Below are 12159 nucleotides of genomic sequence, written 5' to 3'. Positions count from 1 at the left end.
AGCACATCTTTCATCCCAGAGACATCTTTATCCGGCCCTATTTGAAAGAAGAAGAAGAAAGGTAGAAGACCAGCGCAACTATCAGGACGTTAGTTCGGCTGGTCAAGGTCAAGCCAAGGAGCAATGATGTTCGAATCAGCACTACCCCTTACTCCTCCGGTTATTCTCTTCGCTTCGGCATGTTTTATTGGCATATTACAGCGCTCATATCTCACATGTTTGGCCATATATGCTGCTATCACGGCAAGTGCCTGTTTGGCAATTTTCAACCCGCCGTTCAACAATGCTTTTCTTAACTATCTGAGCGGGTTCTTCTCCTTCTGGTACATTATCTGGTCCACCAGCATCCTCTTTATCTACCGTCCGTCGCAGCTACAGCGTCTTCAACGGTACAATTCTCCAATAGAGATATCCTACCGCTGGGAGCCTTTACCGCCACCTTTCACTTACCAGAGGGCCCTATGGGCCTGGGACCTAACGACAAACTACCGTGGGGTCGGGTGGGAGCATGCTATGCCCAAGGGTGGTTATTACCCCCTTAATGTGAACACAAGAGTGAAGAGAAAGAACTTCCACCAGCGTTTAGCCTGTATATCCAAGCAGGCACGGCGGATAATCACTGCATATGTTCTATTGGACCTTGCTCAGGGCATCTTGCATATATCTTGGACTGATAACTTGCTCTGGGCGAGAACTCCGGGTATGTCTAAATCATCTTAATCTTAGACACAAAGCTATGCTAACACACTTTCCCTTCTAGCTGAGATAGTTGCTCCCGGATTAGCTCTGTTTGGATTCACCGATGGGCTTCATGCTTTGACAACCCTGGTCGGCGTAGGGCTACTCGATGGAGAAGAATGGATGTATCCAGCACTATTCGGCAAATTAGAACACTTTAAGCGGATGCGTATCAAAGGTATGCTCTGGTCCGGCCATGCGTATACATAAAGTAAGCAAAGAGCTAACAACCTAGCAAGATCTTTGGGGTCGGGTGTGGCATGACCTGTTCAGAAACGGGCTTCTCTCCCTAGGTCAAGCTGTGGTTCCCAATGGACCGGGTGTACTTCTAGTATGTTTCATTCTATCCGGTCTTCTTCATGCGGCAGGGTCCTATTCAGCATCCCTCGATACCGAGGCCACGATGTGGGTGCTGCTCTTCTTTTGTGTCCAACCCGTTGGTGTTGTTTTGCAGGAGTACATCGCTTTCTCGGTTACAAGCGTTGCGGGAGAGTTGAAGGCGCACCCGGCTGTTCAGAAGATACGACAGACCCTGGTGTTTACGGCGGGCGTTATCTTCGTTTACAACACTTTTCCATGGGCGTGTCAAGACCCAGGGCTGCTGCGAGCTATCCAAACGGCGCCTCTTCCTCTGAGTATTGTCCGTTTGGTACTAGGACTATTTTGACGAGAGATATATTGATTACATCTATTACTTTATTATTTCTATTCTTCTTTATGATTATCGTTTATTTTTGTGTCAGTATCTTGGTTAATTGGTTAAATTTTCGCTACCATCCATCCTTTTCACGGTGAACCGTCCTACAGACTCATATATGGCACTAACCGAACCGGCAATTCAGTGTTAGCTGCAACGCTTTTCGTACCGACCCAAAGTATCGATGTCTCATGTGGACGGTCACTGTCCACGGCGAACTGCCGCTGGTAGAGTTTATATCTGCTGTGCGTTTCATCTCGTCGAGGGGTCATGGAAAGCTTGACTTTGCAATGACGTTTAATCAGAGACAAGAGCCAAAACACCCTGGGCAGGTTCCCCGCCATCCAAGGTCAAACCGCGGATGCCAGATCAATATCTCCCTAGAACAGGATGCTCAAAACCGCAGCTCTGGTTCCGGCAAACAAGCCTGTTTCCTCCGAACAAGCCCCAAACACCTGCCTTGGCTGGCCAGCATCGCGAAGATAGCACGATCATGGAGATGGAATGGAAAACGGGACATCATGGAGGTGGAAGAGTTGATAAGTGTGTTGCTTTGCTACGTGGTACAGAGTATGATTGAGTACGCAATTGACTCTTGTTACTCCGTCCGCCCGCTTGTCCCATCCCATCCCATAGGAACCAGAGGCTGCCATGGAAACCAGAGAGCATCGTATCCCTGCATGCTCACTGGCCAAGATCCAGACTTTTGCCAGGGATTATTCGTCAAATCCATGGATCAGCCTGGCAGGCCAAGCGAACAAGCCTTTCTGCTGGGAACCACCTCCAGATGCAGAGTTTGAAACACGTCCTGCCCTCTCTCTTCGTCTTCCGACTCTCTCTTCACGATGGGCGGCTTCTCTCGACCTCTTCCTGTTGACGCCATGTTGAATATCCGTCCTGTGGGCCAGATGGCTCTCCTCGTAGGCTGTATTAATAGTAACCCGTCCCGTCGTGGCTATGCTGGGATGAGTCGAGATAGTCGATGAGCCGAAGTACTTGAACGGCGGAAGGCTGAGCTGGCGGCTCCTCTTTGGCCAACGTCTTAGCGACCTTTGGGATAGTTGAAACTTCTTTGCCTCTATCAGTCTCTTTTTTCTTTCTTCCTTGGCGCTTCGAGGCTGGGAGGTGGAGTTTTCACTTGAGACACCATACATAAAGGCCGGGTCTCTCTCTCTTCTCTTCCTCTCTCTTCCCTCCGTTTCCTCATCACCTCCATCTCTCTCATCTGTGACCGTTAAGATGGCTCGCCTGCTCAGCTTCATCGTCGTCCTGGCTCTCTGTCTCTGCCTCGTCTCCGGCGAGCCTCTCCGCCATCCCCAGCTGCGAAAACACCGTCCTCGCGACGATGCCCATGAGAATGCCGTCTTCTCACTACACAATCTCTCGCTCAAGCTCTTCCACAAGAGAGCTGCCGGGGCTGATCCACTGCCTGGCGTTGTCGGCGCCGTCGAGGTGGCTGCTCGCCGCAAGATCGTGAGACGACAGAACACCGGCGACCTTCCATCAACTCCCACGCCATCAAGTACGGACTCTCCCACTGCTACTCCTACAGCTACTCCCACTGCTACTCCTACAGCTACTCCCACTGCTACTCCTACTGCTACTCCAAGCCCTACAACGGCTTCTCCAACCGTGTCTCCCACAGACGGCTCATCCTCTTCTCCTACAGACACACCCACCGACTCGCCCACCAACACTCCTACCAACACTCCTACCGATTCCCCTACCAATACGCCTACCAACACGCCTACAAATACTCCAACTGCTACTCCCACTGATACTCCCACGGCCACGCCCTCGGAGACTCCTACCAACACTCCAACCAACACTCCCACCAATACTCCAACCAATACTCCAACCAACACTCCTACCAACACTCCAACCAACACTCCAACCAATACTCCCACCAACACCCCGACAGACACCCCGACCAATACGCCTACCAGCACTCCAGCTGAGACGTCCGAACCAACTACTTCTGAGCCTACCAGAACCTCGAGACCGACCAGTCAAGACACCACTCTCTCCACCGAGACGTCCACTCCCCCGCCCACCAGCACTCCCTCCGGCACCAGTTCAGCGACCTCTCACCCGCACACCACCTCCAGGCCTCGCTCGTCCTCGACTTCCACTCGTATTGGCACTACCACCGAGGCTGACGGCTCAGTCCACACCTACACTTCCGTCGTGGTCGTCTATCCAACTCCATCTGACGGTGGCAGCGAAGGATCCCCATCCTCGCCATCTGCCTCTCCAACTCTGCAGAACGGGGCTTCCCAGGTTGCCAGCGTTGGCCTGACCGGTGTCTTTGCCGCTGTTCTCGGTGGTGCCGTCGGTGTTGCTCTGGTTCTGTAATCGCACTCTATAGACCGGTTTTTTCCCCCTGTCCTCTTTTCTTTTCCTTACGTTCTCTCTTGGGTTGCATTAAAATTGATATTACCTGATGTTCCGGTTTTTATTAGCACTAACGATTTTCCTATCCACTCATTCATACGATTATCTATGAAAAAGCGTTTCGTTTCTGTTTACCTTTATTGTTTATTTACTAGTATCGGCAGATGTTACTTTCATGGATGTTGGTTCCGAGGTTCCTGTCCTGTCCCGTTCATCTGTTTGACTTTGCCTGTGCCGTGGTTGGAGAGAGAGAGATCAGACTCTTAGAACTCGAAGAGCTCATAATATAAATCAGGGTATTCATTCCTCGCGTTCCCTTGCTTCGTCTTTTCCGGTTATCACAAGTATTATCGACTGTCCCGGCGAGTCAGTGTAGCCATATACCATAAAGTACTGATTAATAAAGTCATCATCATTAAAATGCCAACTCCAGCTCCATGCACCAAGTCTCGTCTTCAACAACAGGTCTCACATCCTAACAGGACTTCTTCGCCCAAAGCTAGTTCTTATGCTCCGGCCGCTGCCCATACACCACGTACCCGGTCATGTAGGCGTGGATCTTGGTGTCCAGGTAATCCCTCTTCAGCCTGACCAGGTGCTCTCTCACCCTCTCCTCGCTCCACCCGTTCACCCTCGTCAGCAGCGCCATCGTCCACCCTTCCATGCCTTCCATGGCCTGCAGCTGGTTCCAGGCTCCTATCTCCTTTAGTTTGGGGTCCTTCGCCCACGGCCCAACAGGTATTTTCAGCTTATGCTCTTTAATATTGACGAAGCCCGCCTCACTAGCCCAGTCTGCTAGATGGGGTCCGGGGCAGGCTGTCTGGCCTATCTTCTCTGCCGCGCCGGTGGTTTCAGAGCAGTTGATGTACATCTCGTGAGTGGGGCTGAGAGAGTTGTCGTCGCTGCGGAAGAAGAAGTCGAAGTCGTAGAATTCAGCGTAGCCGTTTGGTTGGAGATTCCTGTATATGTTGGTAAGGGTACACTTTAATGTATAATGTTGTACTCAGGCAAGTTGAAAACGTACTCGTAAACCTGGCGGAAGAGACGGGGCCAGTCGCGGATGGAAGAAGCCATGAAGCGGCAATGGATATAGTCGAAGGGGACACTGTGTGCCCAGTCATTCTCGACATCGTCTATTTCGAACTGGACGTTTGGCGGGACGCTGTACAAGTTAGCTGGAGTCAAGTGGATCATGATAAGGGAGTACCACGTACAGTCCCGGCTGGATCGGACTCAGGTCGTTTCCTATAACCTGTTCGACAGCTTAGTTACGTTCGTGCATTCTCAGCCAGGGAATATCATACCACAGCGTCCGGGTATCGATCAGCTAGTACCTTATTTTTAGCCATGTACATCACATATATAGCTTGTAGCTACAGGTACTCACCCATATCAATGGCCCAATCACCCGTTCCAGTACCAATGTCCAAAACACGCTTGACATCCTGCGGAATAGGTGCAAGGAACAGTCTACCACCGAGGACGAGTTTGAACATATGTGATATGATGTTGAGGTGTTCCTGTTCCTTTTCATCGTTGGGCATCAGGTATCCTTCTCAAGTTAGTATATATCTATATATACATTCGGGGAGTCAGGAGTAGGGAAGACGAACGGCCCTCCTGGTACTTGTGGTAGCGACGGCCATGCTCGTAGGTGTATTTCATAATACTCGAGGTCAGCGAGGCCGTGGTACTTGATCTGGAGAGTTCCACGGTCAGTCTGGCAAATGCTATCAAGGAGCAATGTTTTTCTGGAAAAGGTAAACCACCCACTGGTCGGAGAATGCAGAGTCCAGGATTGTATCGCGCTACAGGGAGTCTGATAAGCATGGATTTTGTATTTTATGGCTAAAATATATCAAATGTATCAAGGTTTTTTTTGACGTACGGAGTCATCGACGTCAATCACCTCGTTCGAGGCTACCATGGGAACTAGCGGACGTTAGCTGTGGACTCGACATGTATAGAATGGTCTCTGACCTTCTCCAGCCATCGTAATATCGGTTGAATAGTCGAAAATATCAGTTGGGTGTCAGTTGAAGTAGTCGGATATTTGTTCCGGTTGGTGTTGATATTGATAGAGATCAAGCGCCAGTAGCGAGCAAGAAATTAGGAAGTAAAATAAAAGAAATTAAAAAACTAGAACATGCGGGGAGAAGATGATGAATATTATTGACAAGGGGATTCAAGACATCTTCCAGCTTTTCATTTATAATCCGCCATTCACAGCTGCAAAAGCCCGAAAGAACCCCTGCGTTTCCAACTTCGAACAGCTTGTTATCGAGACACGGAGAAAAAAGAGACAGAGAAAGACGGAAACTATTCCTCTGGGGGATGATGTGGAGGCGAAGGAAACTAAACTCCCTGACGGCCCGCTCGCTTCAAGTCCCCCGCAGCCTATGAGAATGGGGCGCAGAGATGGCTTCGGTGTGGCCAGTTGAAGGAACGTCGCTTTTCTTTTTCTTCCCTTCCGGCCTGGCTCTGCTGCGGGATGCCCAAAAGAGTTTCCGTTGGCCTGCGACTGGCCGGAGTACGAGCGCCGTACACCATAGGACGAGACGGCGACGGGCGAACACGGACAAGCTGGTCAGATGGCTGCCAGAGTAAGATGGTTGACAGAGTAAAGAAAGAGAGAGTCGACATTGATATTAAATATACAGAATAAAGGTTGCTACCGTCTCTGACCGTTCCACCTCTCTGTGGCCGTCCAGTACCTGACCAGGGCGGTCCAACCCAGCAGGTCGCGGTCTCGTAGCAGGGCAGCGACGTCGACGTTGAGCGGCGAGTCCGGGCTGGGCTCCGCCAGCAGCTGGTGTATGGCGGACAGGGTGCTAGAGATAGTGTAGATAGGCGACCAGTGCTCTGAGGTGAGCAGCGTCAGACAAATATCGCCCGTCTTGAAGGAGATGTTGGGATGGCAGATGGGTGTCGCGAAGGTGATCTTGGGCGGATGCTTGGGATACGTCGTCGGTATCTCGATGCGTAGCAGCCAGAGTCCATCTGCTCAGTCCATCAGCCATCGATATAGCATATACAATCGTAATGTAGAAGAGATACCTTCGTATGGAGAGTCTGGGACGCCCTTGAGGACTGCTTCCCAGTGCAAGATGTCGTCGTCGCTGACCGGCGCGAGGGAGACGAGGGCGTCGTTGGGCTCTCTGGAGTACTCCTTGAGCTCGCGGAGGAGTCGTTTAGTCGTAGATACCGGTATATCAGACATTGTGATTGTTAACAGTAGAAGATATCGAGTTATATCGAGTATATCGAGCTATCTCGTCGTCTTTTGGTTCTTGTAGATGTTTTGAACGTCAACCTCGGCTGTGGCTGAGCTTGAGCTTGAGCTTGAAGCTACAAGTATTTTTTATATCGAGAGAAAAGGCATCGACATGAGGACGTCCAGAGTATCGAGAGAGGCAGCAAGGCTGGCAGAGACTCTCTCTTCACGGAGACAGAGAGCAGAAGATGCAATCAAGGAGGAAGAAGCAAGTTCTGGCCTGTCTTCGGCGCATACAACAGACATCGAAGACCTTTTGACGGAGACGAAGAAACGAAAGAAACCGACGAGAACACCCAGAGCAGCAGTCAAGAAGATCAAGAGTGAAGAGGAGATCAAGGTTAAACGGGAGGATGAAGAGGAAGAGAAGAGAACTGGGCCACCGAACTGGGAGGCCATCTACGAGACCGTCAAGCGGATGAGAGAAAGCAACCCAACCGCCCCCGTCGACACGATGGGCTGCTCAGAGCTCTACTGGCGCTCTTCCTCGCCTCGAGACAGACGGTTTCAGACGCTGATAGCTCTCATGCTCTCCTCCCAGACCAAGGACACCGTCACCGCCGCCGCCATGCAGAAGCTGCACACCCAGCTCGCAGACGAGACCGCAGACGACAAGGACAAACCGGTATCTGAAGTCTGGGACCACGACCACCAGGCTGCTCCCAGCACGCTGACGCTCGAGAACGTCCTGGCCGTCTCTCCTGCCCGGCTGAACGAGCTCATTGGGGCCGTGGGCTTCCATAACAACAAGACCAAGTACATCAAGGCCACCGCGGAGATACTACGAGACGAGTTCGGTTCAGACATACCGTCTACCATACAGGGGTTGACCAGACTGCCTGGTGTGGGGCCCAAGATGGCCTACCTCTGTATGAGCTCAGCGTGGAACAGACATGAAGGCATTGGAGTGGACGTCCATGTTCACCGCATCACAAACCTGTGGGGATGGAACAAAACGAAGACTCCGGAGGCTACCAGGGCTGCTCTCGAGAGCTGGCTGCCCAGAGACAAGTGGCATGAGATCAACAAGCTGCTCGTCGGGCTCGGTCAGACCGTCTGCTTGCCAGTTGGCAGACGGTGTGCTGAGTGCGATCTCTCCGGCACTGGGCTGTGTATAGCAGAGGTCAGGCCAAAGGCTCCGAAGAAGAAGAGAATAAAGACGGACAAGGAGGAAGATATTAATTTCCCTGTCAAGGAGTGTAAGATTGATATCAAAGTCGAGTCGTAGCTATTATATCATAGTCATTTTTTTATCTCTTGGAGCAAATATTTCTTCCTCTTCATACATCGTAGCATAACAACATGTCGATATCCAGCTTTGCGCAGACGCAACAGCGTCTCCTCCTTGCCGAACATGAAGACGAGATAGCATCTTCTCCTCTCTCTTCCAGCACCGCAGCTGCATCCGCATCGACTCGCCGGGCACTGCAGCAGGCCGGCCATGCACTCACCGGCCTGGTTCTCACCAACTGCCGGACAGGCATGGGTGGTCGAGAAGTGGGTGAAGTCAGCCTTGATACCGCTCTATCTGGACCAGGACGAGCAAAAGGCACCGGTAAGGGAGTCGAAAGGGAAGAAAAGGGCGAAGATGGTGCTCGACTGGGTGTGCATGGAATCACTGTGGGAGACATCGTGAGGGTCGAGGAGATTTCTTCTGGCAAGACAACAACCCGATCCAAGGCTGGCAAGGATGACGAGAGGAGTCAGAGAGGCCTCGAGGGGGTTGTCACTCGCGTTGGAGAGAGATCTATCTGGGCTGCCTTTGGGGATCGAGGGAAGGGGAAGCAGGACGATGACGGAGTCGATGAGCTTTGGGGCCGCAAGCTCTGGCTGTGAGTGTTTCTATCATATATATCTACTATCTATTAATTAATGACTGACTGTAACTAGGGTCAAGCTAGCGAACGATGTTACCTATAGACGGTGAGCGGTGCTGTACATCCATCTAGCTAGAATCATACTGACGGCCACAGCATGAATCAAACGATGATGAAGCTGGAGAAGATGGAAGAATCAGAGTATTCTCAGTTAATACGAGTGCTCTTCGGCCATACTACGCCTTCGCCTCTGGATCTTGAATCAGTTGGGCCGCTGGAATTCATGGATCCGTCTCTGAATGACTCCCAGAGAGAAGCCGTCCGCTTTGCTCTGGCATCTAGAGAAATAGCCCTGATCCATGGACCGCCAGGCACAGGCAAGACGCACACGCTGATAGAGCTGATACGCCAGCTGGTCCTGCGCAAAAAACGCATCCTAGTCTGTGGCCCATCAAATATCTCTGTCGACAATATCGTCGAGCGTCTTGCCTCGCATAAGGTCCCTCTGGTCCGAATTGGGCATCCGGCACGTCTGCTGTCTTCGGTCCTCGATCATTCCCTCGAGGTTCTGTCTCAGACTTCCGAGGCTGCTGCCATCGTGAAGGACGTCAGGAAGGAAATCGATGCAAAGCAGGCTAGTATCCGCAAGACCAGGAACGGGAGGGAACGACGAGCTATATACGGTGATCTGAGAGAGCTCCGCAAGGAGTTTAGAGAGCGTGAGTCGAAATGCGTTGATAATATCGTCTCTGGTAGCCAGGTGGTTCTCGGTACACTCCATGGAGCCGGGGGCCATCAGCTCAAGAATCAGAAGTTCGACGTAGTACTTATCGACGAAGCAAGTCAGGCCCGTGAAGCCCAGTGTTGGATCCCATTACTCGCTGCATCCAAGGTCATACTAGCTGGAGATCATCTTCAACTTCCTCCAACGATCAAATCCAAAGTCTCCAGCAAGCCGAGTGAAGGTAACTCTGTATTAAGGGATCAAACAGACCTGGATACGAACGACTTATCCAAGCTCGATATGCGTAACTTGGAGATAACACTCTTCGATCGCTTGCTCTCTCTCCATGGCCCTGGGATAAAGCGGATGCTAACCACACAATACCGAATGCACCAGATGATAATGGACTTCCCCTCACACGAGCTGTATGAATCCAAGTTAATAGCTGCCGGTGCAGTCAAGGAAAGGCTCCTCAAGGATCTCCCATATGAAGTCGAGGAGACAGATGATACCAGGGAACCGCTCATATTCTACGATACTCAAGGTGGAGATTTTCCCGAGAAATCTCCTGATTCTACTGGTATACTTGCCAAATCGGTCCTCGTTGAGAGTAAATGTAACGATATGGAGGCGGCAGTTGTCGCGAGGCATGTTGAGAAGCTGGTGTCAGCGGGTGTTAGACCAGATGATATTGCTGTTATCACACCTTATAATGCACAAGTTGCTTTGTTATCCCAGCTTCTGAAGGAGAAGTTTCCTACCCTTGAACTAGGTAGTGTGGATGGGTTCCAGGGCCGCGAAAAGGAGGCAGTTGTCGTTAGTCTCGTTAGGAGCAATCTGGACCATGAGGTGGGATTTCTGGGGGAGAAGAGGAGATTGAATGGTATGTTAAGCCCTTATAATCTTGCATTGCTGTTGTGCTAACTTTGGAGTAGTTGCCATGACACGTCCGCGCCGACACCTGTGCGTCTGCGGGGACTCAGTGACTGTAAGCAGGTGCGTCATCCCTATTTGATGAATATTTTCATATCATTTCTACCGTTTCGTCTAGGCTTCTATCCAGGTGCTGACTATGATATAGTGGATCACCTTTTCTTAAAAGGTGGTTGGCCTTTTTAGAAGAAAATGCCGACCTTAGATACCCTGACCTCAGCGAATTTCCGAATTAAATGACATGAGATAAAGCATACCGCCGCTAATAGACAATAACACGTTTGCAATAAACAAGATCTTGCTTGACTCTAGAAGTGGCACATTAACCTCAAGAAAACCAGTGAATATAATAGGCCGATATTAACCCAAAACAGAGACAACTGAGCCCTATGGCAAACAAGATTCGAGATTCCGTTTGAGCGTACCTCAAATCTAAATAAGGATAGGATTGTCAGCCCTAATAAGCCACATTCTAGGGGTTTCATCACTTACTGAGATCTGAAGGACCTCTGGCCAACAGGGGTTCTAGAATTTCCCGTCGCGGTGAAGACTTTTCGGGCTCCTCTTTGTTATTCTGGTTTATATCGACCACTATACTTGGCAGACGGCCAAGATCCGAATTAATTGCCATGTGCCCATTCTCTGATATAGAAGGGGGAACAGGAGCAGCTGTCTGGCTATCACTGGAGTTATCCTGAGTTTTAGCCGGAAGAGTGAAGTCCAAATCATTGTTATCGAGTGTGTCGAAGTCTTCAGTACTGGGGACGCGATAGTAACTCCCATCCCTAAACTCGCTTTTAATAATATGTTCGACATTGCATGAGATAGCGGGTTAATGACAGAGAAATACATACGAATCCACGTCATCTATGCTCGCACCCCTTATTGCCATTGGATTCCTTGACGACGAAGGCTCAGCTCTATTGTTATCTGGATTTTGCCCAATTCTTCTGATACCCCTGGCTGCAGTCCTATCGGATTGAGGATTTCTTAAAAATGGATCTCGTACGAACGTTTCATATCCCGGATTGTCATGTACCGGCTGTACACCTCTGGCACGTTGGGCGTCATGCCCCGCATTCCTGACCCATGAAGGCAGATATATTCTGTTTTCCACCTTCTCCTTGCCTTTGTTGGCGGCTTTTTTCGCCCCGCCCCACTTACGTTGCATTTTGCATTTGATGACAGTTGATTGAAGATGAACTGCTAGAGGAGGCACTCCGCCTGGAGTTGGGGTTTCTGGATTGTATGTATTTCTGGAAGAAGCCGATTGCCAGGTCAATCTCGGTGATCTCAGGATACGATTAGTAGAAGGCTGGTCTCTCTATGGGATTTTAGAGCATTCAAGTTGGCTTTCCCAGATGGCTAATGCAAGAGGCTATATATATCCCTAAATACCCTTTGAATACAAGTTTGTTGGTTCATTATAGATTGAAGTATTAAGTCATGAGATAAAAAGATTTATACCAACTCCGCCGCCTAACAATTGGTAGGCACAATAGGTATATGGGTTTGCATAGCTCAGCAAACTCTCTAACCCTCGCTAAACGAATTAGTCTTCTTAATACTAATGGATATCTTT

General features: G+C 50.3%; 7 protein-coding genes across 7 annotated transcripts; 4 read left to right on the top strand and 3 right to left on the bottom strand.

Annotated features, from left to right (window-relative positions):
* Nucleotides 1–123: 123 nt before the first annotated feature.
* On the top strand, nt 124–2235 carry MCYG_07834 (conserved hypothetical protein; the record flags this gene model as incomplete). Its single annotated transcript, XM_002844005.1, has 4 exons — nt 124–700; nt 761–916; nt 1107–1387; nt 1615–2235. 4 exons carry the CDS (start codon nt 124–126, stop codon nt 2233–2235), a joined length of 1635 nt encoding a protein of 544 aa, XP_002844051.1.
* Nucleotides 2236–2674: 439 nt separating this feature from the next.
* On the top strand, nt 2675–4052 carry MCYG_07833 (TadE family protein; the record flags this gene model as incomplete). Its single annotated transcript, XM_002844004.1, has 2 exons — nt 2675–3770; nt 3985–4052. The coding sequence occupies 2 exons, from the start codon at nt 2675–2677 to the stop codon at nt 4050–4052; spliced, it is 1164 nt and encodes a 387-aa protein (XP_002844050.1).
* Nucleotides 4053–4328: 276 nt separating this feature from the next.
* MCYG_07832 (conserved hypothetical protein) lies at nt 4329–5822 on the bottom strand (the record flags this gene model as incomplete). The annotated part of the gene is made up of 9 exons (XM_002844003.1): nt 4329–4788; nt 4854–4991; nt 5044–5081; nt 5134–5156; nt 5217–5384; nt 5443–5528; nt 5603–5637; nt 5718–5761; nt 5810–5822. 9 exons carry the CDS (start codon nt 5820–5822, stop codon nt 4329–4331), a joined length of 1005 nt encoding a protein of 334 aa, XP_002844049.1.
* A 678-nt stretch (nt 5823–6500) lies between these two features.
* Nucleotides 6501–7049, bottom strand: MCYG_07831 (ubiquitin-conjugating enzyme E2; the record flags this gene model as incomplete). Its single annotated transcript, XM_002844002.1, has 2 exons — nt 6501–6829; nt 6887–7049. 2 exons carry the CDS (start codon nt 7047–7049, stop codon nt 6501–6503), a joined length of 492 nt encoding a protein of 163 aa, XP_002844048.1.
* Nucleotides 7050–7201: 152 nt separating this feature from the next.
* Nucleotides 7202–8331, top strand: MCYG_07830 (DNA base excision repair N-glycosylase 1; the record flags this gene model as incomplete). Its single annotated transcript, XM_002844001.1, has 1 exon — nt 7202–8331. The coding sequence occupies one exon, from the start codon at nt 7216–7218 to the stop codon at nt 8329–8331; it is 1116 nt and encodes a 371-aa protein (XP_002844047.1).
* A 74-nt stretch (nt 8332–8405) lies between these two features.
* On the top strand, nt 8406–10813 carry MCYG_07829 (DNA-binding protein SMUBP-2; the record flags this gene model as incomplete). Its single annotated transcript, XM_002844000.1, has 5 exons — nt 8406–8935; nt 8994–9026; nt 9077–10527; nt 10580–10640; nt 10726–10813. 5 exons carry the CDS (start codon nt 8406–8408, stop codon nt 10811–10813), a joined length of 2163 nt encoding a protein of 720 aa, XP_002844046.1.
* A 248-nt stretch (nt 10814–11061) lies between these two features.
* On the bottom strand, nt 11062–11748 carry MCYG_07828 (uncharacterized protein; the record flags this gene model as incomplete). Its single annotated transcript, XM_002843999.1, has 2 exons — nt 11062–11362; nt 11432–11748. 2 exons carry the CDS (start codon nt 11746–11748, stop codon nt 11062–11064), a joined length of 618 nt encoding a protein of 205 aa, XP_002844045.1.
* Nucleotides 11749–12159: the final 411 nt, after the last annotated feature.

The sequence above is a fragment of the Microsporum canis genome, genomic scaffold (genome assembly GCF_000151145.1).
Source record: "Microsporum canis CBS 113480 supercont1.7 genomic scaffold, whole genome shotgun sequence".
Lineage (NCBI taxonomy): Eukaryota > Fungi > Ascomycota > Eurotiomycetes > Onygenales > Arthrodermataceae > Microsporum > Microsporum canis.
This window is presented reverse-complemented; position numbering and strand designations above follow the sequence as displayed.